Consider the following 24,680-nt stretch of genomic DNA (forward strand, 5'->3'; position numbering starts at 1 on the left):
TGGGGGTGGAGACAGTTGGAGCCATAGGGTGATATTCTCCTCAGGATCACAGGATTAGAGCTGGAATGGGCCTTAGAGATTGTTAGTCCAGCTACTTCATTTTACAGGAAAGTTAACTGGGATCTGGAGAGGGAAAATTCAACCTAATTCTAAAATAGCAAATCCATATCCCTTGCATACAAAATGTGTTTAAAATACATGTTCCTATTCTATCTATTTGAGGAAATGGCTTCACAATGTCTATATTTTCCGGGCTATGCTATGTGGAAATGTCTGACGATTTTTACTGCTAACAACAAAGTAACAGACAGGTAAAACAGCAACCATGGAAAAGTCATAAATTAAGTTTTTAAAAAAATTACACATTTTGGAAAATTAAGAAGGAATTTTTGTTTCTGTTTTCCTTAGGATTAAAACTTAAAACCATTTTTCAAGTGCTATATAAAGAAAAACTCAGAGTTAGAGGTATACATTCTTTTATTATATTTTTAAAATACCAAAGTATAAAGTATTAGATCTCAAAGCATGAGTTTTGAAGTTTTTCTACTAGATGCAAACTGCTTTTAAATATCAAAGGGAAGAAAAAAACCTTCTTTCAGAGAGTTTACATTGTTTCATTATATTAGATTCTGTTGATTTTGCTCTCCTTCTAAAATATTTTAATAATAGAGGTCACTTCTTTCTGAATGAAATGTACTATTAAATTTTGCTCCTAAACACTTGATTGCATCATTGAACTTTAAAATTAATCCAGTTAAATAAAATTAAATGCAAAATTTTGCCCCCACCACTGCCATGCTAACCTCAAGACAAGCTAACCCTAAAACAGTGGCCAAATTACAGATCCAACTACAGTGCAAAATTACAGATCTTGAACTGGGTTATGATTGATACTTCACCCTGGAATCAGTACATTGTAAATGTTTTTGAGGCAGTATATCTAAGGAAATGATTCAAAGACAAAATTAAATGTAAGTGAGCAATCAATAAATAGTTTAGACTCTAAACAAAACAGAAAAAAATAAATGTGTTTAAACCAATTTAACTTTTGTAGAACGTGACAGTAATATCTTTTAAAGCATTGGATTTTTAGCCACTTAGATGAAATACCTGGCCGTCTTTAAAAACCCAAACAAATTATGTAGAGTATATGTTAAATGAAATAAATTTTATTGAACACAAAGGATTTAAAGATGAAGTGGCCAAGTGCCACTTCAAGCTTAATCCATTTTTCCAATAAATGATCTTTCTAAAATGTTGTGTATCTGGTTCACCAACTTAAAAGAGTTGAGTAACCATTTTCAGTTCATTTTTTTTTTAATCTTTATGGAAGTGATGAGAGGTACAGGCTCTGGGAACCCGCTTTAACTCTGATTAAATCTTCTCATTAGATGAGGCATTTGCATGAAGCAATAAGCCTTACATTGTGGCTGGGTTCAAGCCTCTGTTACTAGACTTCCCACCCTTGAGCCTATCAAAATATCAATTCACCCTAGAACTGGCCTAGCCCACCATTGTCATTGTCTGTAGTCTCCAGGTCGCCTCCAGCAACTGCCTACCCTTAATCACTCATTGACCTCATTAACTCCTTCTGAAGACCCTCCCCAAACTCCTCCTCTAGACCACCCCTAGATTCCTCCCACAACCTTCTGTATATAAGACCCAATCTTGTCTCCATGTTTGTGAGAAGGCCATAGATATAGGATAGTGAGAGTGCCACAGAATGACCTAGCACAGACTTACTCTGTGTCTAATACAAGTGAACTTTTAATAAACTTTACTTTTCTTTGGCTGAGAAGATTTGAGTCAAATTCATTAGGTAGGACTCAGCGTGTTGGTATTTTGGGATCTCCAGAGTAACCCTAACCCTCTTTATGGGTAACCACTTAACAAGCAAGCAGTGAACACAGAAGAACAACAATCTTACCTGACATGCATTATAAAGCAGCTGATGTTCCAATTTTTTTATACCCAGGATTTGCTGAAACATTTCATAAAGTTGTTCCTTGCTCAGTATAAGTTCTGATACAGCACTGAGCGCCATTCGATTTGGCTGTTTGCACAGGTCCTCTTCACCTTTATAGATAGCATCATATTTGGCTATCCATGAACTCAACACTGTCTCTTTGCTCAAACCATCAATTTCTGGCAAACTCCGTACCCTCTTCTCAATGTTTTTCTTGAATACATCTCTGAAGTCATTAGCAGAACACCCTCCACTGTGAACCATTCTCGCTACCCGATCACTCTTAAGGAAAACCTAAAAGCAAAGATAGAAAAAAAGCACATAAAATTAAATGTGCATACTAATGCCACTGTTCAACAATAATAGAAAGAATTCAAAGAAGAGTTTGACACTTCAGAAAAATGTTTTATAATGATTACAGTTTGCTTGAAAATGTATTCAATGTATTTTCAATGCAATTCAAAACAATAGACATTAATAAGTTATTTTGTGCAATACTCTATGCAAAGATCCCATAAATTCATTTCATGAACAAACAGAAATATTTTGGTCCAAATTGTCCAAATTCTCAAAACTGTGGATAACAACTATGGGAATCTTCTCTTCTGTATCTGAACTACCGGAGTATAAGGAAAAGGATTAAGGAGTGCTATAGAGTGAATCCTAACTCTGACTTCAACACAATCAGAAACTTTCTCATATAAGGACTTTGTTTTTGCTAGAATAATCATCTACAGGATATGGAGACAAATAGTAGAATATGTGATGGGGTGCTTGGGATCTATGCTTGCAATATCAGTTTGTAAAACCAGTCTGTAAAATCACATTTCCCCCTCCCCTGCCTCAGAGCATTAACTCTGACCCTTCCCCCTGCTAGCACTCTGCTCAGCAACAACCCAAGAATTGTTTATTTCTGCTTGGAGCAATAACAAGCTATACCTATGAATCTTTCACTAAACTATCTATAAACATTTTAGCTTAGGCAAATGTTATCTCCCCTTAGTATAATGGCCAGCTGCATCTATGAATCCTTCAATGCACTATCTATAGGTTAACTCCTCAGTCAATTATACACATACTGAGTCTCCCCAACATCCATCTTATCATGGGGGACAGACTAGGCACTTCTCAGTCAGCCCTGACCGCAAGCTGACTTAGTGACATTTCAAGCCTAAAACCACACCTCCAGGTAGCCCCACCTTGGACTATTTCCCAGTGAATTATGGGCAATACACCTGTGCAGTTGATATTAAAAGAGCATGTTCCTTTAAGCACTGACCACTTCTCCCTAATCCCACCCTTACTCACCTAGTTAGCATAACTGACATCTGATTTACTGTCTTGACTCCTTGAAACTATACCTGTGACTTTTTTAAGTTTTCAGGTTCCCTAAGAAGCCCTGCCCACTGTAAAGCGTAACAATAAACTTGCAGATTCCCTAAGAACTCTTGGCCACTGTAAAGTGTAACAATAAACTTTTACAATCCTGACTTCAAGTTTGGTTGGGCCTGGTGAATTCCTTCCAGACTCAGGGACTCTGGTCATAGCTTGGAGTCCCTGTATAACCTATTGCCTTCCCCCCCCCCGATCATATCCACACCTATGCTCCCCAAATCAGCACAAGTATCAATAGCGTGAAGGTTAACATGGATCTAGGATACATTTGTTGTTTAGTCATTTCAGTTATGTCCAACACTTCATGACCCCACTTGGGGTTTTCTTGGTAAAGATGCCCTAGTGGTTTTGCATTTCATTTTGTAGATGAGTCAACTAAGCCAAACAGCATTAAGTGACTTGCCCGGGCCACATAGCTAGTAAATTCCGGAGATCAGATTTGAATTTAGGAAGATGAGTCTTCTTCCTGCCTTCAGATTTAGCACTCTAACTACTGTGCCATCCAGGTGCTCTCAGGGTATACTTCGCTTTTAAAAAATCCTAGGGAATATATGTTTTCATAAAGGCAGTGATTCCAGGTTCACTCTTGCTTCAAGAAATTGCCAGTAAAATACCAGAAACAATCCAAAGCAAACAATGACAGATACCACAGGGAAGTTTTCCTCCTCAGAAGCAGTAAGTAAAACACTAAGATAATCAAGTCAAGGCATGAATAACAAAGATGCTTTAAAATTCTTCAATTCTGGGGCAGCTGGATGTCTGTGAATAGAGCACCAGCCCTAGAGTCAGGAGGATCTGAGTTCAAATCCAGAATCAGACACTGAATACTTACTAGCTGTGAGACCTTGTGCAAGTCACTTAACCCCAATTGCCCTGCCTTCACCCCTCCCAAAAAAAAAGGCAAAAAAAAATTAACTAGAATTCTTCAGTTCAGTTCAACTCAGATATTTCCTAGTTATCTATGTTGAAAGCACAAGAAGTCAGTACACATTCATCAAGCATCCTTTCTGCCTTGAATAAACACCCCTCCCAACACAAATATTATATAATGTAATGTTTATTCTCTCAACTCAAAAATCAATTTAAATACATATATTAAACATACATACAATATCTACCATGAGCAATATATTATTAATATGAAGATAAAAAAACAGTCTTTGTTCTAAAGAAATGCACAAAACAAATAAGGGGGGGGGGGGCTAATTCATTTATCCAAATAAGAGACATGCTGGAATGCAATGAGTACAATGAGGACTATGATGAGAAAGGTATGACTTTCACATGGGAGGCACAGGGATGGCTCTGTGAAGGAAGGGGTAACTGAACTGGATGCTGAAGGAACAGAATGATTTCAGACATGCGGACAAACACAAACATTCCATGCAAAAGGACAGAGGGACTGTGGAACAAAAGAAAGGAATGCTTTAAAGCAGTTTGGTTGAAACATCGCATAGAAAGATTATCTGTTGTTCACTTGCTTCAGTTGGGTGCAACTCTTTGTGACCCCATATGGGGTTTTCTTGGCTAAGATACTGGAGTAGTTCTCCATCTCCTTCTCCAGCTCATTTTACATATGAGGAAACTGAGACAAACAGGGTTAAGTGACTTGTCCAAGGTCACTTAGCTAGCGACTGAGGACAGATTTGAATTCAGGTTTGAATTCTTCCTAACTGCAGGCCCACCATTCTATCCACCGTGCCATCCAGCTGCCCTGTAAAAGGATATTGTATCAAACAACTCTAGGAGGGTGGGTTAAAAACAGATTGTGAAAGTCCTTAAAAGTCAGAAAAGTTGTTTGTATTTTATTCTGTAAGCTGCAGGGATACCCTGGAGGTTTCTAAGCAGGTTGAGATCTGTGATTTAGAAAGTTTATCTTAGCAGTGTAAGGCTGAAGCCTATTTCTGATAATGAGTTATACCAAAGATATGAAGTCCAGGGAAATCATTCAGGAAATGCATGACTGGAAAAGTAGGTGGATATGATCAGGAAGCAAGAGTGAAGATTAACAGATGGAAAACTTGAGTGATGTCCTGATAAGATCAAAATGTAAATAGAACTAAAATAATTTCTCTAACATATTGGGCAGATCATTTATAGAGGACCTATAGAAAATCATAAGTAATAGTCACACAGAAGAAGGTATGAAGAGGTAGTGAGCTCCATCCACAGAGAGAAGACTCAAATTGATGAAATCACAGATTGACTGTTCTTCCTTCATACTTAAAAACTAAGGCATACTGCACATGTAATAGAAGACAGCAAAGTAAGGAGTTTTCACCCTCTTTCTCAGACTCCATACCACACTGAATCAATAAGGAATCTGTCAGATGTTAATTGTAGCAAGAAGATAGAAAATTTCCTTACACAGCAGCTTACCAGAAGAATGCTACTGTGAATAGCTTTTAAGGTTCTGATTACACAGTATAGTGAACGTTATTTATTCCATAACAAATCAAAGCAAAACATTCACAGAAAATCAAGGTGCAGCATTCACAATATTACAACTTATCACAAAAAATCACAATATAGTATTCGCAACAGCTTATCATTAAAATGGCCACAAAGTTTTCACCAAAGTGGTCACAATACTTAGAACAAAAAACAATCATCTCAAAGTACAATAGTCAAAGTCTTCCACTCATGGGCACACTAAATTAACTCAGTCACTTATTCAGCAATCAATTACTAAGTATCATTAATCACTAAGTACAATCATTACAGAATACACAAACCCTCCACCCCTTAGGTCACTAGTAAACTATAATTCCATAATTATTCAGTACCCAAGGAGAGGTCTTTTCATCTTGACTTGGGGCCTGTTCTCAGATTCCCTGGATCCCCTTCCATGGCTCCAGATTCTACCTGGATTCACCAGACTGTCACCTGGATACAATGCCAGACAGCTCCCGGTGCCTTGTCCAGCTCTTTGGGCAGGTCCTGCTATACATTGAAGTTCACAGTCCAGTCCATCTCAAATCCTTCACAATTTCTGCTCCTGGGAATTCAAGGCTCAGCCAAGGCACAAACAGACGACGTCCCTGAATCCTGGTCATGCTTCCTCAGTCTTCTGCAGCTCGTTCAAAATAACCTTATCCAGCCTGGGGGAGAGGGCTCTGGGTTCCTGGGCTCCTGTTCAGAAGAAGCTCCACCACCACAGGTTCTTGGGAAATTCTGGCTCAGTTCTCCATTCTCTACTGTAGCTGCTCTGCCACCAGATGCTGGTCCCAAGAAATTCTGTCTATCCCTTCCTGGGGCTTTTCCTTATATACACAGAGCATTAGCTTCCTGTTTCAGCCAACCCCTTCCTGTTAAGTCAGTAACAGGAGACAGGAGTTCATACCTCCTGTTTCCCCAACAGAGGCTCGATCAATTACTAAGTGCTAAGTACCTGCTACCTTTGCCAACACAAAGGGGCCAAATTACATTACAACAAGATACCTTCTGAAATGACAGATGAAGGCGGAGTGACAAACTCACTCTCACTCCCCTGGTCTAGGTCACTATTTGGGACTCTGATTGAATAGATTCTAGTGACATTCTCTCAGCAGTGACCCAAATGAACCCTCACACCCACTCTTTTAAAGTAGTTAGAGGAAGAGAGGGAAGATTAGAGCACTTGCAATGACCATGGAAGGTGAACAACTAAGGGGAAGGCCCAAAAAGAAGGGGAAGGAGCACCAGTAGTACAGATACAATTTTCTCTGCCAAGGGAAGTTGAGAAAATATAAATCCAGTTACACTCACCCTTACCATCCCGCCATACTAGTGAAGCCATGACAGTAAAGCAAAACGTGTCCCTCAACTCTCAACCCAAGTAGGGCTCTGGAATCATCCAACTTAGGTTTTCTTTACCAAAGGTGTAGTTTCAGGGTGAGGGAAGATGGGGCAGGCCTAAAAGAGCTAACACTGATACAATAAGAATAGAAGAGGAGGGAAAGACAGCAAGAAGACTGAGAGAGAGCTTGGGAATGAGACAATCTTCCAGTTAGGAAAAAAACAAACAAACAAACAAAAAACAGCAGTTAGACTCATATAAAAGGGAACATGAGTAGAGAGGTCAGCAGTCAAAACATAATGAAGAAATAGTATCCTGTAATGGGAAACAGACTGTCCAATAAAAAGAAGAAAGCAAGATACAAATTCTATGGGTTTGTTTATTGGAGGTGGGGAGAATGAAGCAATTATAGCAAGATATTTTGGCACCGGTTAAAAGAGAAATAGAAACATTCAAAGAAGGGCAGGATGAAAATAAGATGGATTTGGGGTGAAAACTGTAGCTACCAAAGAAGAAATCAATAAGACAAATAAGAAAGTAGGCATTTAAAACACATAAGGGAGAAATTCTCCCAGGCAATAGAAGCTCTAACAAAAAGAAATTAAATACAACAGTTTAGTGTCCAATAAACACAAGAAAACAAGCTACTAAGTGAAGTATTTTTGAGCAAAAGGTATAGGAAAACTGGAAAACAGTTTGGTTGGAATTAGGTTTCAATCACTATTTTGTACCCTATACCACAGCAAATTCTGAATGAATACCTGACATAAATATAACAGCTCACATAACACAAAACTTAGAGGAGGTTTTGAAGCATCTTTCACAATTGTGAGTAATGATAACATTAATATCCAGTTAAGGACTAGAGATTTTAAAAAATAGAAATTTTGATTATATGAAATTTTTTAAAAAACACTTTCACAGACAGAACAAATATAGCTTGAAAATAAATGGAATCTGTCAAACAGGAAAAAAAAAATCCTTTGCATTAAATACAGGTAGAATCTCTGCCTAGCTAGATGGTGTAACAGAGAACTGGGCCTGGAGTCAGTAAGACCAGAGTTAAAATCTGGCCTCAGACTTTAAAATCTTACCAGCTGTGTGACATTGGGCAAGTAACTTCACTGTTTGTCTCAGTTTCCTCCTTTGTAAAAAAAATGAGTTGGAAAAAGAAATGGCAAACTACTCTAGTATCTCTGCCAAGAATACCCCAAAGGGGGTCACAGAGTTGCTACAACAGCAGAAGAATCTCTATTAGAATTCTTATGTCCAAATACATAGGGATTTGACACAAATATATGGAAAGGGCTTATCAATCAATCAGAATATATTTCTTCATTTCCAGAACACAGACATGGGGATTATCGCCTAATTAAGAAGGTAACAGACAATTTCTTATTGGTTTCAGTAAACAGAGCTACTTTCAATTTGACTGTCTGGCTGGAGTCTTGGAGGAAAGAATTTTGGTTCAAGGACGACCCATCCTATATCACAGGACAGAACAGCAAAATACTTTCAGTCTTTCTGCATTTCACTTTCTAATCTGAGAACATACTTCTGTGGGGGTGGGAGGGAGGAATGAGATTGGAGAAAACTGTATACACTGTTTGTCTTTCCTATACCATCAAGAAATTGGTGATGGCTTCCTCGGATGGGGTATAATAAGCACATGACAGTTGAACCAATTTGTCCATGTTATTTTAGAGGTGAGTTCATGGACAATGTTCCTGATCTTCAACTTCCTATGAAGAAAAGCAGTGTCTAGATCTCTGGATTCTAACTTTCTGTTTAGAGAAGAGAGATTTCCTGGGTAGCATCAGCTTTGGGAATTACCTTGGCACTGACATCCCAAAATGAAGAATTCAGAAACCTGACCTTCTAGAGGGAGATTTCCTGAATACCTTGATTTTTGAAGAAAGAAGAGGTCACCCCTTCACTCATTTATCTATAGAAGGAGGAAGAGTAAAAGAAGGAAATTATTGGAGCAAGTATGGAACCTGGATTATAAATGGACACTGTGGCAAGTAAATTATATAAGACTGTCGGTTTTATTTAAATGCTATTAGAGGGGGCTCAATGTTAGGGAAGAGAGTGGTCAAAGGGAAATATATGTGGTATAAAAACAAAAGACAGCAATAAAACTTTCAAAAAAGAAATAAAGGAAGACAAATTTTTTTAAAAAAATTTATTATCTAGGAAAAATGAATGGATAGGTAAGAACAGGAGGGCAAAACAGTTCAAATGTAATTATAACAGTCCAGGGTAAGTAGTAAGGGCCTAAAAATAGGGTGGTGAAAGCATGTGTGGGAAGGATGGGAAAGATGGGAGAAATAATTTGGAAGTAAAACCAACAACTGATTCTACGTGTAAGGTACAGAAGAATGGTATTGACATTTTGGGGAAAAAAAGGAGAGAGTTTTTTTGGGAGAAATTTAAGAGTTTAAGTTTGCTTGATTTGAGGCAGAAGAAAAATATTAAGACAAAAGCAGGGTGAAGAACTATCCAAAGAGATAGAGACAGAGCAAAACTATAGAAAGGAATTTAGGGAATAAGAGGGCAACAAGGAAGAGGTAGCCATTAAGGGGAATGAGAACACTGGCTTTTTTAACAAAGAGGCCACTAGAGACATTCAAGATCACTGTTTCAGTAGAATGGTGGGAAGATATTGTAATAGGTTAAGGAATGAGCTAGGTGGTGTAGTGGATAAAAAGCTGACCCCTCCCCCGGAGTCAGGAGAACCTGAGTACAAATTCAACCCCAGACACTTTTACTAGCTCTGTGACCCTGGGCAAGCCACTTAACCCTGCTTAGCTCAGTTTCTTTTTTTTTTATTTTTTTTTCCCATTTTTTAAATGCTTTATTAACTTCTGATTTACATCATTCATTTCTGCCATATTTTGAGTTGCAAATTTTCTCCCCGTTTTTCTCCTACCCACTGCCCCAAAATACCAGTCCCACAGGATATCCTCTCCTCCAATCTGCTCTCTCCCATATTTTCTCCAATACACTTTTCGACTTTTCCAGTAGGGCATGGTGGATCCGTATGACCCAGTGCCTGTATATCCCAATTACATGTAAAATAGTATTAATAAGAGTATATATATACTTAAACATTTTATTTTAAAACTTTGAATTCCAGATTCAATCCCTTCCTCCCTTGTCACCCACCCTTACTGGGAAGATAAGCAGTTCAGTCTAGGTTGTACATGTGCAGCTAATGCAAAACAATAACACAGTAGATATATTGTAAAAGACTGACTATATTTCCCTCCCTCCTATTCCACCTTCCACTTGTTCTATTCTCTACTTTGATCCCGTCCCATTTCAAAAGTGTGTGCTTCCAACTTCCCTCCTCCCCAGCCTGCCCTCCCTTCCATCATCCCCCCTCTCATCCCCTTCCCCCCTACTCTCCTGTAGGGTGAGATACCCTATTTAGTGTGTATTTCATTCACTCCCCAAGCCAAATTCAATGACAATAAGGTTTACCCATTCCCCTTTGCCTTCCTATTCTTTCCCTCCATTATAACCATTTTCCCTTGCCTCTTCTATATGAGATAGTTTACCCCATTCTGTCTTTCTCCATCTCTTCTCATTATATTCCTCTCTCACCTCTTAATTTCACCTTTTAAGTATCATCCCTTCCTATTAAATTGGTCCTGTGCCATCCATCTATGTATACCTGTAAACATATATACACACATTCACATATGTATTCATATGCCCATATACCCTCATATATAGACATATATATATGTTTCTATTGCCTTCAACTATTTTCACACTGAGAAAAGTTTCATCAGGTACCATTACTGTTTTTCCATGTAGGAATGTTAATAGTTCAACTTTGATAAGTTCCTTATGATTTCTTTTCCCTGTTTAGCTTCTCATACTTCTCTTGCTTCTTGTATCTGAATGTCAAATTTTCTATTCAACTCTGGTTTTTTCAGCAAAAATGCTTGAAAGTCCTCTATTCCACTGAATTGCCATATTTTCCCCTGAAACATGATACTCAGTTTTGCTGGATAGGTGATTCTTGGTTTTAATCCCAGCTCCTTTGACCTCGGGAATATCATATTGCAAGCCCTTTGATCCCCTCAGTGTAGAAGCTGCCAGATCCTGGGTTATCCTGATTGTGTTTCCACAATATTCAAATTGTTTCTTCCTGGCTGCTTGTAATATTCTCTCCTTAATGTGGAAATTCCAGAACCTGGCTATAATATTCCTAGGAGTTTTCTTTTTGGTATCTTTTTCAGCAGGTGATCGGTGGATTCTTTCAACCTCTATTTTGCCCTCTGGTTCTAAAACATTGGCACAGTTTCCTTTGAGAACTTCCTGGAGGATGATTTCTAGGTTCTTACTTTGATCATAGCTTTCAGGTAGTCCAATAATATTTAGATTATCTCTCCTGGAACTATTTTCCAGGTCAGTGGTTTTTCCAATGAGATATTTCACATTGCCTTCTATTCTTTCATTTGTTTGGATCTGTTTAATAGAATCTTGATTTCTCATAAAGTCATTAGCTTCCATTTGCTCCAATCTAATTCTGAATCAATGATTCTCCTCATTGAGCTTTTGAGATTCTTTTTCCATCTGGAAAATTCGGCTTTTTAAGGCATTCTTCTCCTCATTGCCTTTTTGAGCCTCTTTTGTCAATTGAGTTAGTCTATTTTTTAAGGTATGATTTTCCTCAGTCAGGCTGTTGACTCTCATTTTGTAATTTGCTTTCATCTTTCTCTTTTCTCTTCCCAATTTTTCCTCCACTTCTCTTATCTGCTTCTTAAGGTCCTCTATGGCCTGTAACCAGCTCATATTTTCCTTTGAAGCTTTTGGTGCAGGACTTCTGACTTCACTGTCTTCCTCCTGTCCCATGCTTTGCCCCCTTTTGTCCCCTAAATAGGAGTCTAATGTTGGAATCTTCTGTCTGCTTTGTTTCCTTTGCCTGGTCATGTAGCCCCTCAGCCACTTGACCCCTGGGCTTTTTGTCAAAGTAAGACTCTGCCACCAGACAGGGGAACTTTCGTCCCAAACACTGGGGCTTTCTCAGCTGCAGGAGGTATTAGATGGGTGCCATCTCTGAGGTCTCCACACACTCTGGCAAGCTGGACACACACCCCAGAACCTCCACCCTAAACTGCAATCCAGATCCAAGCAGTTTAAAGCAAGAGCAATTACCCCTCACACTGGTCGCTTGGTCCCCCTACACTCTGCAGGCCAGGAGCTGAAGCTGCCCAATGGTGCTGGCTGGCTGTGCTGGGAATCTTAGTGGCTTCTTGCTGTATGTATGTATGTATGTATGTGTGTGTGTGCATATATCTATCTATCTATACATCTATATATACATATACATATACATATACATATACATATATATATATATATATATCTTCTGCATCTTTGGGACATCATTTCTCTAATAAAGAGATATGTAGTGTGCTTTATGATCTGTCTGCAATCATGGTTGGTCATGGCACTCACCAGAATTCTTCTTTCAAAGCTTTTTTTAATTAAATTTTATTTTTTCAATGAATAAAAATTGATTTTCTTTCTTTCCCATTTGATTTTCCAGAGTTATACCAGGTTAGCAGTGGAGCAGGAATACAGATCTCCTTGAATCCTTTTTTGAATGTTCCACTACTGGCTTGGTATACTATCAATAGAACTGTAGTTAAAGCTGAGGAAGACTATTATTTCTCAATTGCATGCAATCTCAGACTTTAATGGCAGAGAAGGTGTTATCAAACAGCTGACCAAAATATTAGTAGTTGGTAGGGAGGAAAATGAGGCCAGAAGTAGACCTGGGAGAATATGGAGGAACCAAGGGACCAAATGTCATGATAAGGATGAAAAATAGACATGAGACAAATAAGGAATAAGGAAATGTGCAGTAATAAGCAATTCTCCAGAGAGGAGAATTGCAGGGCTCAGAATACTGAAGGTAGCATAATTGTGGAGGTGCATTTTAGGGGCCTGAGAATATCAACAAACTACTTACATATAGGTCCTATATAAATGTAGTTAGCTTAAAACTCATTGAGCCTCAGGGTGGCATTTGACTTATGATTTATCTGTTGGCACTCTGCCTTACTGGAGTTACCAGATACTGACTAATGCAATGAAAATACCCTTTAATGCCATAATTATTAATGGAAGGGAAGAAGGTAGACATAGACTATATTCTATTTGAATTTTAACACCTGGCATCTGAGTTGTACCAAGAATGAGTCCTTTCTATTTATATGCCAGAGGCCAGGTACATGGTAGAGTGGATAGTTGTCAGTATGGAGTCAGGAAGACTCATCTTCCCGAGTTCAAATCTAGCCTCACCCTAGGCAAGTCACTTAATCTCGATCTCGTTTGCCTCTTTAAACTGAGCTAGAGAAGGAACTGGTTCAGTATCTTTGCCAAGAAAACCCCTAATGGGGTCAAGAATCATCAGACACAAATAAACAACAACACAAAAACATTTTTATATGCCAAGACCATATGTCAAGTAGCTTGACAAGCAATGGAAAATCAGTGATGATAAAAACTTGAAATAGGTAATTCCAAATAAGGAAGTGATCAGGATATGGATCTTTTGACTCCTCCAAATAAACATGCAAATTAACTCAGTAGAATGTCTCATTATTCACCCATAGCAGTTTATTTAGAATATGCATATTTTTTCTGTTCACAAAATCTTTCAAATAACATATAAAACTACTATCTGAAAGCTAAATTCTGAGGTTATCCTTGACATAATTCCTGGTAGCAATGCCGGAGGATGTTCTACCCAGAAACTCTTGAGGAAGTTTTGCCCATATTTATCAAAGAAGCAGTGTTCTTAATAATATAGTCCTTTAATCCTTTAAGAAAAAAAAAAGTTCCTGCACTGGCAGGAAAGTCCACTAATATAGTCCTTTTTTTCCCCACTTTTCCCCACTGTTAAACTTGATAAAAATCATTTTATTATCTGATATCACTGAATCCTGACTTTATCAGGTATTGCTTTCACTTACTAAGCTATTGTAAAGACTTCAGTAGACAACCCACCTCAAAAAACAAAGAAACCCTGGGAAAGACCAAATCCTGTGTCATCTTTTCAAAGTCAGATCAGTGATGATAAGGAAAGACTGATTTCAGTCAGTCAGTCCTTGGAGACTTTGAATATCAAACTGCTACCAATGAATTCCCCAGGAGTCTCTTCTTTCTCCCCTCTTCCCAAGCAGCATGAATGTGCCCCAGTGAAGTCTCACCTGATCCCATCTTCCCTGGCTGCTCTTCTTTATTGTAAGTATATCTTTTCAATAAAGCTGGCTTACCTCACTGACTTGCTGTGAGTACCATGGTTCCTTGTACTGTACTTTAGTATCCGAAGCTTACTAACAGTATAATAATAAACAACTCGATAGCAGTTCATTCAGTGCATGACTACAAGAGTTCCAAATTTTTATGATCCCCAAAAAACCCTAAAATGCATTATTATTTAATGATAGCAATACAAGTGCTCAAAAATTTTGCAAGATAATTTGCGTCATTTCATATCTCTGGGTCACTCAATTATGACAAACGCAAAACAAGCCTGAACTACTAAAATCTATGCTACTTATAAATACATCAGATTAAAAAGGACTATATATGACCATCCCCACCTGTTTTGACCTCCCCAACACAGGAATGTTGTTCATAATAAATCACTGTAATCAATTTATTCCCCCTCACACTTCAGATCATTTTCTCTTTTTTTCTTCAATGGTTATAAGCTATTGTATATTACTGATGCTTTAAAGATATAAGAAATCATGGAAACATAAGACATTGTTCTGCCATCATTCACAAATGTGCCCTTAAGGAGTTTCCTTCTGAAGAAAGAAGAATCCAATTTTAAAACGAAAAAACAACTTTTATTCATTCACTATATTTTCCACCTCTCTGTATTCAGTCTTGTGTCTGACATAGGGAAATATATCTTCATACTCCATCTCTATAGTCCCAACCCAAAACCTCACCTTTTTTGCCATTTACCATTTTCTGTTACTGCCTAGGAAGAAGGTTGTCAGCACCACTAAATGCAGGCCAACCTTACCATCTTTCCTGTCATCTTCTAATCCCCGATCCACCAAGAAATCAAATCCTACAGTCCTGGTCCAGAGAATTTAATAGGCACATCCTGCATCAAACAGGTTTACTGTGATATGGAATTACAGACTGTGTACTGAAAGAAAAAGTTCACAGGGAGATAATAAATGTGGGAACCCAGGAGAGTGAGAAGTCTCTATGTCTATTTATCCTGAATTAGTATGAATGTCCTTGTCCTTTCATGGAACAATATGAAATTAGTCAGGATGAAGTATTTTAGGTTAACTATATTGCAATTTGTTTTTGGGCTCATCTATTGTTGACTGGACATTAATCTGAAATGCACCATCTGCCCTCAGCTGTTTTGGTTCATCTCTTGATTAAAATAACAATATTTCCCACAGTCCTTTCTAACTGTAGAAACTAACATATGTGTTAGTATTTAGAGAGTATATTCAAATACTTTGTATAATTATGGGAACATGAAGGGAACTGTGATGATCAAATACTTAATTAAGCATCTACTCACTCTGTATAATACTGCCTGAGACCCAGAGTTATAGAAACACACTGAAAAGAAATATTCACAGTCAAGCAGGGTTTAACCTGCCTGTGAACTTAAGAACATATTCTGGAAAACAGAATTTCAATGTAATTGCTTTTCTTTGAAATTCTATGCATTTTGTGCATTTAAAAACAATATTCTTAGAAGGGTTAGGGAGACAGATGACAGTTGTCACCATAGGTTCAGATGTGGTCAATAAGAAAAAGAGTAAAAACAAAAAACAAAAAAAATGACACAGGAAAGAACCCTGGGACCAGTGCATACAATGGGGACATAAATTTTTATCCAGCAAAGGAGACTAAAAAGAAATGATCAGAAAAGTAGGAAGAGATTCATGAATATTCAATGTCAAGAAAACCTACAGTGTCAAAGAAAACAAAGAGGTCAAAAGAATTAATACCTGGGGAGAGGGAAAGAAGGATGATTATTGAGATCTGGCAAATATTTAAAAAGTCAATGTTTGAGGGACTGTGGAAAAATTGGTGTAAGAACACACTTTTTGTAGGACTGTAAATTGGCCCAACTATTTTGGAAAACAATTTGTAATTATTTTAAAATAGTTGTCAAAGTGTTCATATGCTTTGACCCAGCAATCCTGTTATTGGTCATATATCCCAAGAAGGTCAATGACAAAAAGAAATGTCTTATGTGTAACCATATAAGTGTCTTATATGTAACCATATCCATAACAATTCATAACATTGTTTGTTCAATCAAAAACCTGGAAATAAAATGGCTTCCTGCTTGGAGAATGGCTTAACAAACTGTGGCCTATGAATCAGATACAATATTATTATACCATAAGAAATTATAAGTATGAAACACTCAAAGGAACTTGTAAAGCTTTGCATTAACTGACGCCTACTGAACAAAGAACAACATGCAGAAAGACCATAGCAATTTAAGTTTTTACACTAAAAAGCAGGCGAATTCTGATGAATTGTGGTGAACGATCTCAGTCCTGGGGAACAGACAAGGAAACTTCCTGTGTCAGAGAGAGAGGTGGGGACTTTGGAAATGGAATGTGACGCACACTATCAGACATAGTTGTGTCGACTATTTAAATATTCTTCTTTGTAACAGGCAAAGTTTCAATGGGATGATTTAATGGGAAATGACTAGAGTGAAAAAAAGAAAAAGCATCTATAAAACTCACGAAAAAAAAAGAAAAAATATATATCATTCCTTGCCAGTTTTGACTAAAAGAGATACTACTGCTGAACAACTTATTATCAAAATCATCTAAGTCATAAAATATGGAGATATATACTGCCCAGAGGTCCCCTCCACTCCCATGAGACTCCTGATTTACAGACTGTGGGATTCCCTATATATTCCTCTTTGTAGATTACATTGCGCTGAGTACACTCAGTCACATGATACCGAAGGATTTCTTTAGTGAGAGCTACACTTAATCAAAAGAGATCAGTGTGGAGATTCACATGGGAAATATCAATGAGGTGAAGAATTCAGATGATCCAGACTCGGAGATGTGGTTGCATGGGTAACCCACCAGATTACTCTATCTGTGTATGTGTGGGCAATGTGTATATATATATGCATACACACCTACATGTTCCTGTGTGTATATAATTTTAAAAATGAAGAAACCTAAGGTCCTGGAGAAATAAAGGGATTTTGCCTAAGCTCACACAGGTAACATTTAAACTTGGGTTTTCCAACTCCACAGCCTATGCTCTTTGTTATGGACTCTAGCATATGCAGTCTAGTGAAGTAGAAAGAGGACAGGGTCCACAGGGCACCATTATCCATTTTCTGCTCTCTTCATCTCTAAGAACTGTCTTCCACATTACATACACTCATCTCTACTAACTGAAATCCTTTCCTTCAAGGCCTGAGAGGTCATCACCTCCAAAAGTCATTCTCCAACACACTTGCTAGCCACGATCACACCTTCAAATTTCTTACAGTAACTATGTTCGAATGGTTTGCTGGCAAAATTTTTAAGACCTAACTTTCCAGAAAAAATTCCATGACACACTTTTAAGTTTAACTGTATTAGCAACATTTCCCCCATCGCTTTCTTAAGTCTAGTCAATCAACAAAACAAAAAGCTGAGTCCTGACTTACAGCATTTGCTGAATACTGAGGTGTAAGTGCTTGTACTGGGAATCTAACAATTTGTTCACAAAAGCCAGTATAAGTTGGCCCCAGTAGACATTTCACACATATGCACTCCTAACATTTTACAGCTATTTCTGTAAGGTCATATCTGCTGCATTGGAGTATAATTTGTATAAGTACCTTCTTAAGCCTAATATTGTCATTTTTCATCTTTGTACTCTCAGTGATAAACCTAATGGCTTGCACGTAGCAGGTGCTTGAGAAATATTTATTTCAATTTAATGTAGCCAAAAGAATATACATTTCCTAAAAGTTGACCTATCTGCTAAAATATAATTTTTTCTAATTCTGGTATTATGATTCCATAATCATAATTATGTTATACTTTTGTACCTATATGCAGAAAATAATATATGAATATATGAGATAATGAGTAAAGATCTGTCCTCATAGTCAAAGAGCTGTGTTCAAGTCCTGCTGCTGCCATCTATTGTCTATATCCTACCGGGCAAGTAATTTAACAACTCAGAGCCTCCAGACAACTCTATAAATCTCTATAAGGGACAGGAAGTTTCTGACTAGTGATTTTCTACACAAATGAATTCATAACATATATGCATACACACACTGTACATGAATGTACAATGAATTCGGATATATATGTAGTATATTTTATTTGTATATGTATTTAAAAATACAGCTAGCATGGTTTTGTGTGTACACACACACACAACTATACATCAGTACATGAAGAGAGAGATGGAGGGAAGGAAAGGGAGAGAGGGAGGAGAGACAGAAAGGCGAAAAAGATAAGATACACAGAGACACAGAGAGGAGAAAGAGACAGAGAGGAATTATTAACCTAGGGTCTATGAATCTTTTTTAAAAAATAGTTTGGCAAATGAATTTCAATATAATTGATTTCCCTGTAATCTTGAGCATTTTATTTTATACATTTAAAAACATTATTCTGAGAAAGGGTTCATATAGTTCATCACACTGCCAAAGGGTCTGTGACACAAACATGGGCCAAGAAACCCTGATATATATTAAGAGAACACTTAGCACAGTGAGTTGTACATCGTAAATAGTCAATAAAGTGATTCTTAAATACTTGGCGAATATTTAAAAACTTAAGTATCAAAAACACAGACATAAGGACTGGACCCATGATTTCATTGATAGGAGGAGGCTTTAGTAAAGAGCTTCCTCCTCCAGTACAGGCTGAAATTTTGCAATCCATAGTCCTTTTTTTTAATTTGCTTTTTGGAGGGGGAAAGGCAGGGCAACTGGGGTTAAGTGATTTGCTCAAGGTCACACGGCTAGTGTCAAGTGTCTGAGGCTGGATTTGAACCCAAGTCCTCCTGATTCCAGGGTCGGTGTTCTATTTACTGCACTACCTAGCCGCCCCAATTCATAGTCTTAAAGAGCTTCTGAGAGCATTAATAGCGAATGACTTGCCCAGGGTCACACAGCCACTGTATGTCAGACATGGGATACCAACTCTATCCACCCCAACCATCATTGTACTACCTCTCACTAAAGTATACTGATCCATAACTTGTAAGGAATTTCTTATGGTAGAGAAATGTCAGAATCACAACTGTCAGGTCTCAGCCCGCTACAAAACTCTTGAGTATGGCCAGAACAAGATTAATTTAACAAAATAACATATAATACAACGCGATGCTATTTTATGGTTTTCTAAGACAATGTGCCACCCTCAGGAATTTTTTTTTCTCAGTTTCACACCATGTTCTAAAACAATGGGACCATGTGTATTTGGAATGCTGTAGAGTAAGTTATGGTATAAGGGAAATCTAATTGATAAGAATGTATTAAGTACCTACAGATATTAAGTACCTGAGAGTGTTCTAGGTGCTAGAAACCGTTTGTCTTCTACCCTCACCTATTTCAAGTGTAACACTCCATCCAGGAGGTCATATTTCCAGAATAGAGGCAGTTTGCTTTATACCACGACACACCCTAGGTCATTTGAGATATATGTTTTCATTGTTTTAGACATAGGCAAATTCTTCAGATTCATAAATCAATGCATTTTTTCAGGGGAAGAAGGTATTCTTTATTTTCACTAACCTCTAACTTAAATTTAAAATTTTTTTCAGTTATTTCGAAATATGTTCTGAGAAAGAATCCATAGGTTTTGCAAGATAGCCAAAAAGTATCCATGACACACACAATAGTTTTTAAAACAGCCTTGTATAATATGTTACTTATTTTTTGTCTTTACTAATTTGTTTGTTTACTTTCAGTTTATAAGATTCAGTTCCACAATCCCTTGAGTTTCAAATTTTCTCCCCCTTCCTATCCTCCCCTGCATCCTCCATGGCAGCATGCAATCAAGTATAGGATCTGCAAATATTTTCACATTGGACTTTAGTCAGGTTATAAAGAAGGCTTGTAACAGATGGAATGAACAATGGGAAAGTAGAAACAAAACCAAACAAGAAAAAGACAGAGAGCAGGTAGTTTGCTTCAATCTGCATTCAAATTCTGTTCTTTCTCTGAATATAGACATCTCTTTCCATCATGAGTCTTTTGGAGATGTCTTATAACCTTGCATTGCTGAGAAGAATCCAGTCTGTCAAAGTTGGTCATCACACATAATGTTTTGTCTGTAATTGTATACAAATTTCTCCTGGTTCTTCTCTTCTCACTCAAGCATCAGTTCATATAAGCCTCTCCAGGTAAAAATGAAGTCCGTCTGCTCCTCATTTCTTATAGCACAATAGTATTCCATTACATTCATATATCACAACTTGTTCAGCCATTCCCCAATTGATGGGCATCCCCTTAATTTCCAATTCTTTGCCACCACAAAAAGAGCTGCTATAAATATTTTTGTACATATGGGTCCTCCTCCCACTTCTATGATATCTCTGGGATACAACCCTAGAAATGGTATTGCTGGGTCAAAGGGTATGCAATTATTTATAGCACTTTGGGAATAGTTTCTATTCTTACAGATTTGACTCAATTCTCTATATATTTTAGAAATGAGGCCTTTATCAGACATTAGTTATAAAAATTCTTTCTCAATTTTCCACTTCTCTCTTAATCTTGTTTACATTGGCTTTGTTTGTACAGAAACTTTTCAATTTAATATAATCAAAATTATCCATTTTTCATTTTATAATGCTCTCTAATTCTTGTTTGGTCATAAAGTCTTTTCTCCATAAATCTGAAAGGTAAACTATTCCTTGCTTTCCCAGACTGTTTATAATATCAGCCTTTATACCAAATCATGCATCCATTTAGACTTGATTTTGGTATACAGTGTTAGACAATGGTCTATGCCCAGTTTCTTCCATACTATATTCCAGTTTTCCCAGCAGTTTTTGTCAAATAGTGAGTTCTTATCCCCAAAACTGGGGTCTTTGAGTTTATCAAACAGTAGATTACTGTAGTCATTGACTGCTTTGTCTCATGTACCCAATCTATTCCAATGATCCACTGCTCTATTCCTCAGCCAGTACCAAGTAGTTTTGATGACTACTGCTTTATAATACAGATTAAAATCTGGTATGGCTAGGCCACCTTCCCTAGCACTTCTTTTCATTAATTCCCTTGATATTCTGGACCTTTTGTTCTTCAAAATGAATTTTGTTACTATTTTTTTCTAGCTCTATAAAATTATTTTTGGTAGATTGGCAAAATCAATGCATTTTTAATGTACAGGTTTTCAAATATATCAGTTCATTAATTCCACAAGAAGTTTGGCCAACTTTTAAAAACTTTCCATTCTTTTAGCTACATTCAATGCAAATAAACATTTTTATGCACCTGCCATGTGAAAGAAACTATACTCAGTAATGATGAAAAATGACAACCTCTGACTTTCAGATAGAGATAATGCAGTCATATTGGTTACTTTTAATTTCTTAATTTCCTTTTTATTGTAGGCTATTCAGCTACTCTAGATGGCACAGTAATATACCTAACATTTAGTATGTTCATTCTAAGCCTCTGTCTTTTATCTTAAATTCTGTGAGAACTCTGATCCTTTCTTCTCATCTCAGCCCTTCATGCTGTTTCTAATTTGTTTCTGATTGAGACCATTTGGCACTAGTTATAATCTGAGCAGCAGGTACCATAGTTAGGTTATTCATGTCTATCACCCAGGACACTTCTTGATTTAGTTGTCTCAATCTCTCTTTTTAGTTATAATGACATGACAAGTAAATTACTCCTAGTTTATAAAAGAATGAAAGCAAATGAGTGAACAATACGTTTGGAACTCATTAGTGTACCCACATGCCTAGATTCCAAAATGCTTCTGAATAATACAATTATTGATGGTAATGACTAAAGAACAGCAAGCTAAAGGCAGGCATCATTATAATCATGGAGGAGGAAATCAGAGTAACACTTCCTATATATGCATTCTATCTTATCAAAATCCAAGTTGGAAGGAATTTGTGAGAAACCATCTAACTCAATATCCTCTCTCATGTACAAATACCCTCTACACTACAATATTATTGGGAGATTCACCTTAGCATTTACAGGTAAACTTCAAGTATTTGTGAGTCGGGATAGGGCAGTTGTGTCAAACTCAAACAGAAATAGGCCACTGAACCATAGTTAAGGATTCCTATGGCAGCATATTCACAATGTTTACTGTATTTTTATTTATTTTGTAAAATATTTCCTAATTACATTTTAAATCTGATGCAAATCCACTTGAGAGTGTTACCCGCTGCATGGGATGTTTGATACCTTTGGTGTAGGCAACTCCTGATACAGGAACTTTCTCCACCAAAACAGTCTTAGTAGATAAGTTCTGGAGACTTGCTTGTGGTATATATGGGTTAAGTGACTTCCTTAGGGTCTCAGAATTTAATGTGTCAAAGAATTTGAAGCTAGATCTTCCTAATGACAAGCCTTGAACTCTAATGAGATCAGCATGTAAAAGACTTTGCCAGTTTTAAAGAGCTACACAAATGTGTGGTGGTGGTGCTGGTAGACTACACCACCCTGCTTTTCTCTTGGCAGGGTAGTACAGAGGAGAGTATGATGGGTATGGAGCAGGATAGGGTGGAATTCACTGCCTTTAAAAAGTTAAGCTGCCATCAGAAAATAGCTGCAGGAGAGGACCATCATGGCACCAGAACTGGGAAACAAAAAGAAAAACCACATTGAAGAATCACAGTATTGTCTTCAAAGAGAAGCATTGTACATCACCAAGTACACAGAAGACACAACCTACAATGTAGGCTAAATATCATTACAATAAATTTTAATTATATTTTGCATAATAATGCTATATTCATCTTCTCTATATATACTCAGTAACTGGGCTTTGTAGATCTGTTCACATCCCCCAGAAAGGCAAGGCTTATGGGAAAGTTTTCCAGACTCTTTCATTTCATTTTGCAATAAAGAATTATCTTGCATCTCCCCTCATCTTTTGCCACTGCAAACATTCAAACTCCCTTGCATGAATGTGTTTTCTGACCCTTACTTTCCCCAATACACCATGGCCCCCTGCAAAAAAAAAAAAATCCCAGAACATATATTATGAAATTTAGACTCCTACCATAACATGACAGAAAACAAATGATCCAAGAGCTTGGAGGAGTAAAGGAACAGAGATGAAGTTTATTTAAAATAACTCATCCACCCCTGCCCCCCCTAGAAATCTTACTGCAATAGTCTGTGATCTCTGTACTCTGCCCGGCATCCAAAGGATCATTGGTGGGCCTAAGGCCTAGGAGAAGGGACAAAGAACAAAGAAAAAACAAAAACTGGAAAGGGAGAGAAGGGGGAGAGAGAAAAACTAGGTGTCATTAGCCAAACAATCTATTAAACAGCAACATTTATTAAGCATTTACTATGTGCTAGGCAAAGTGCTAAGCACTACCAGGATACAAAAAAAAAAAAAAAAAGAATCCCTGCTCTCAAGGAGATTACATTATGAGGTCACATGTAAAAATCAGAATATACAAGATACAGAGTCAAGGTAAGGAAACCTTAGTGAACAAGACCAATGGCGGTTGAGGGTGGGGACAGACAGAGAGAATAGCCCTTGAGATGAGACTTAAAAGAATTTCAGGGATTCTAACAGATAGAGGTTAGGACAGAAATAAAAACATGACTCCAAGACAAAGGGAACCCATGGTGTTTAACACAGTTCTATTGTGTTCACAGCAGAATTGCATCGTCAACTACTCATTCAGTATAGGAAAAAAAACAACAACTGGGTTTTGTTTCAGCTTCAGTTTTCTGAAGCCTAGTTTCCTCATCTACAAAATAAGTAGGGTTGGAGGAGTTCTAAGATCTTATTACCACTGTGTTTACTACTGCAGACAGGAAATTTAATTTTTTTTAATCATCCTGTTAACAAAATTCCAGTACTGGAAAATAATTTTCATCACATTTTGTAAACCACATGACTAGATTCTTGTTCAATCAAAATGCCCTGATGTGACTTAATTTTTACTCCATTCGCTTCATGTTCCTTGGTAAGATTGAGATTACATTCTTATTGCTTTCCAGGTTGCTAAAAAGATATAAATGGCTTTGGAAATGGTATTTGACACGTGAAAGACTTTCATTTTTACACTGTTGTTGTCATTTTTCAGTCATGTCTGATTCTCTGTGAACCTATTTGGCAAAGATAATATAGTGCTTTGCCATTTCCTTCTCCAGTTCATTTTACAGATAAGTAACTGAGGCAAACAGCGTTAAGCGACTTGTCCAGAATCACAAACTAGTGTCTTGAGGCCACATCTGAACTCAAGTCTTCCTGACTTCAGGCCTGGTGCTCTATCCACTGTGTCACTTACTGTCCATTGTTATCTGTCTCTAAA

The 24,680-nt window shown here is 37.3% G+C and overlaps 1 protein-coding gene across 3 annotated transcripts in view; it reads right to left on the bottom strand.

Moving 5' to 3' along the window:
* CADPS2 (calcium dependent secretion activator 2) overlaps window positions 1–24,680 on the bottom strand; it is a 729,035-nt gene that overhangs the window by 470,513 nt on the left and 233,842 nt on the right. For all 3 annotated transcript variants that reach the window (XM_069087109.1, XM_069087108.1, XM_069087107.1), the window contains exon 3: window positions 1,928–2,260. In XM_069087109.1, coding sequence (XP_068943210.1) covers window positions 1,928–2,260 — 333 coding nt within the window. The remainder of the gene's footprint in view (window positions 1–1,927; window positions 2,261–24,680) is intronic.

The sequence above is a fragment of the Petaurus breviceps genome, unplaced genomic scaffold (assembly GCF_028583685.1).
Source record: "Petaurus breviceps papuanus isolate PSGF00001 unplaced genomic scaffold, PetGlider_PUasm1.0 181, whole genome shotgun sequence".
Taxonomy (NCBI): domain Eukaryota; kingdom Metazoa; phylum Chordata; class Mammalia; order Diprotodontia; family Petauridae; genus Petaurus; species Petaurus breviceps.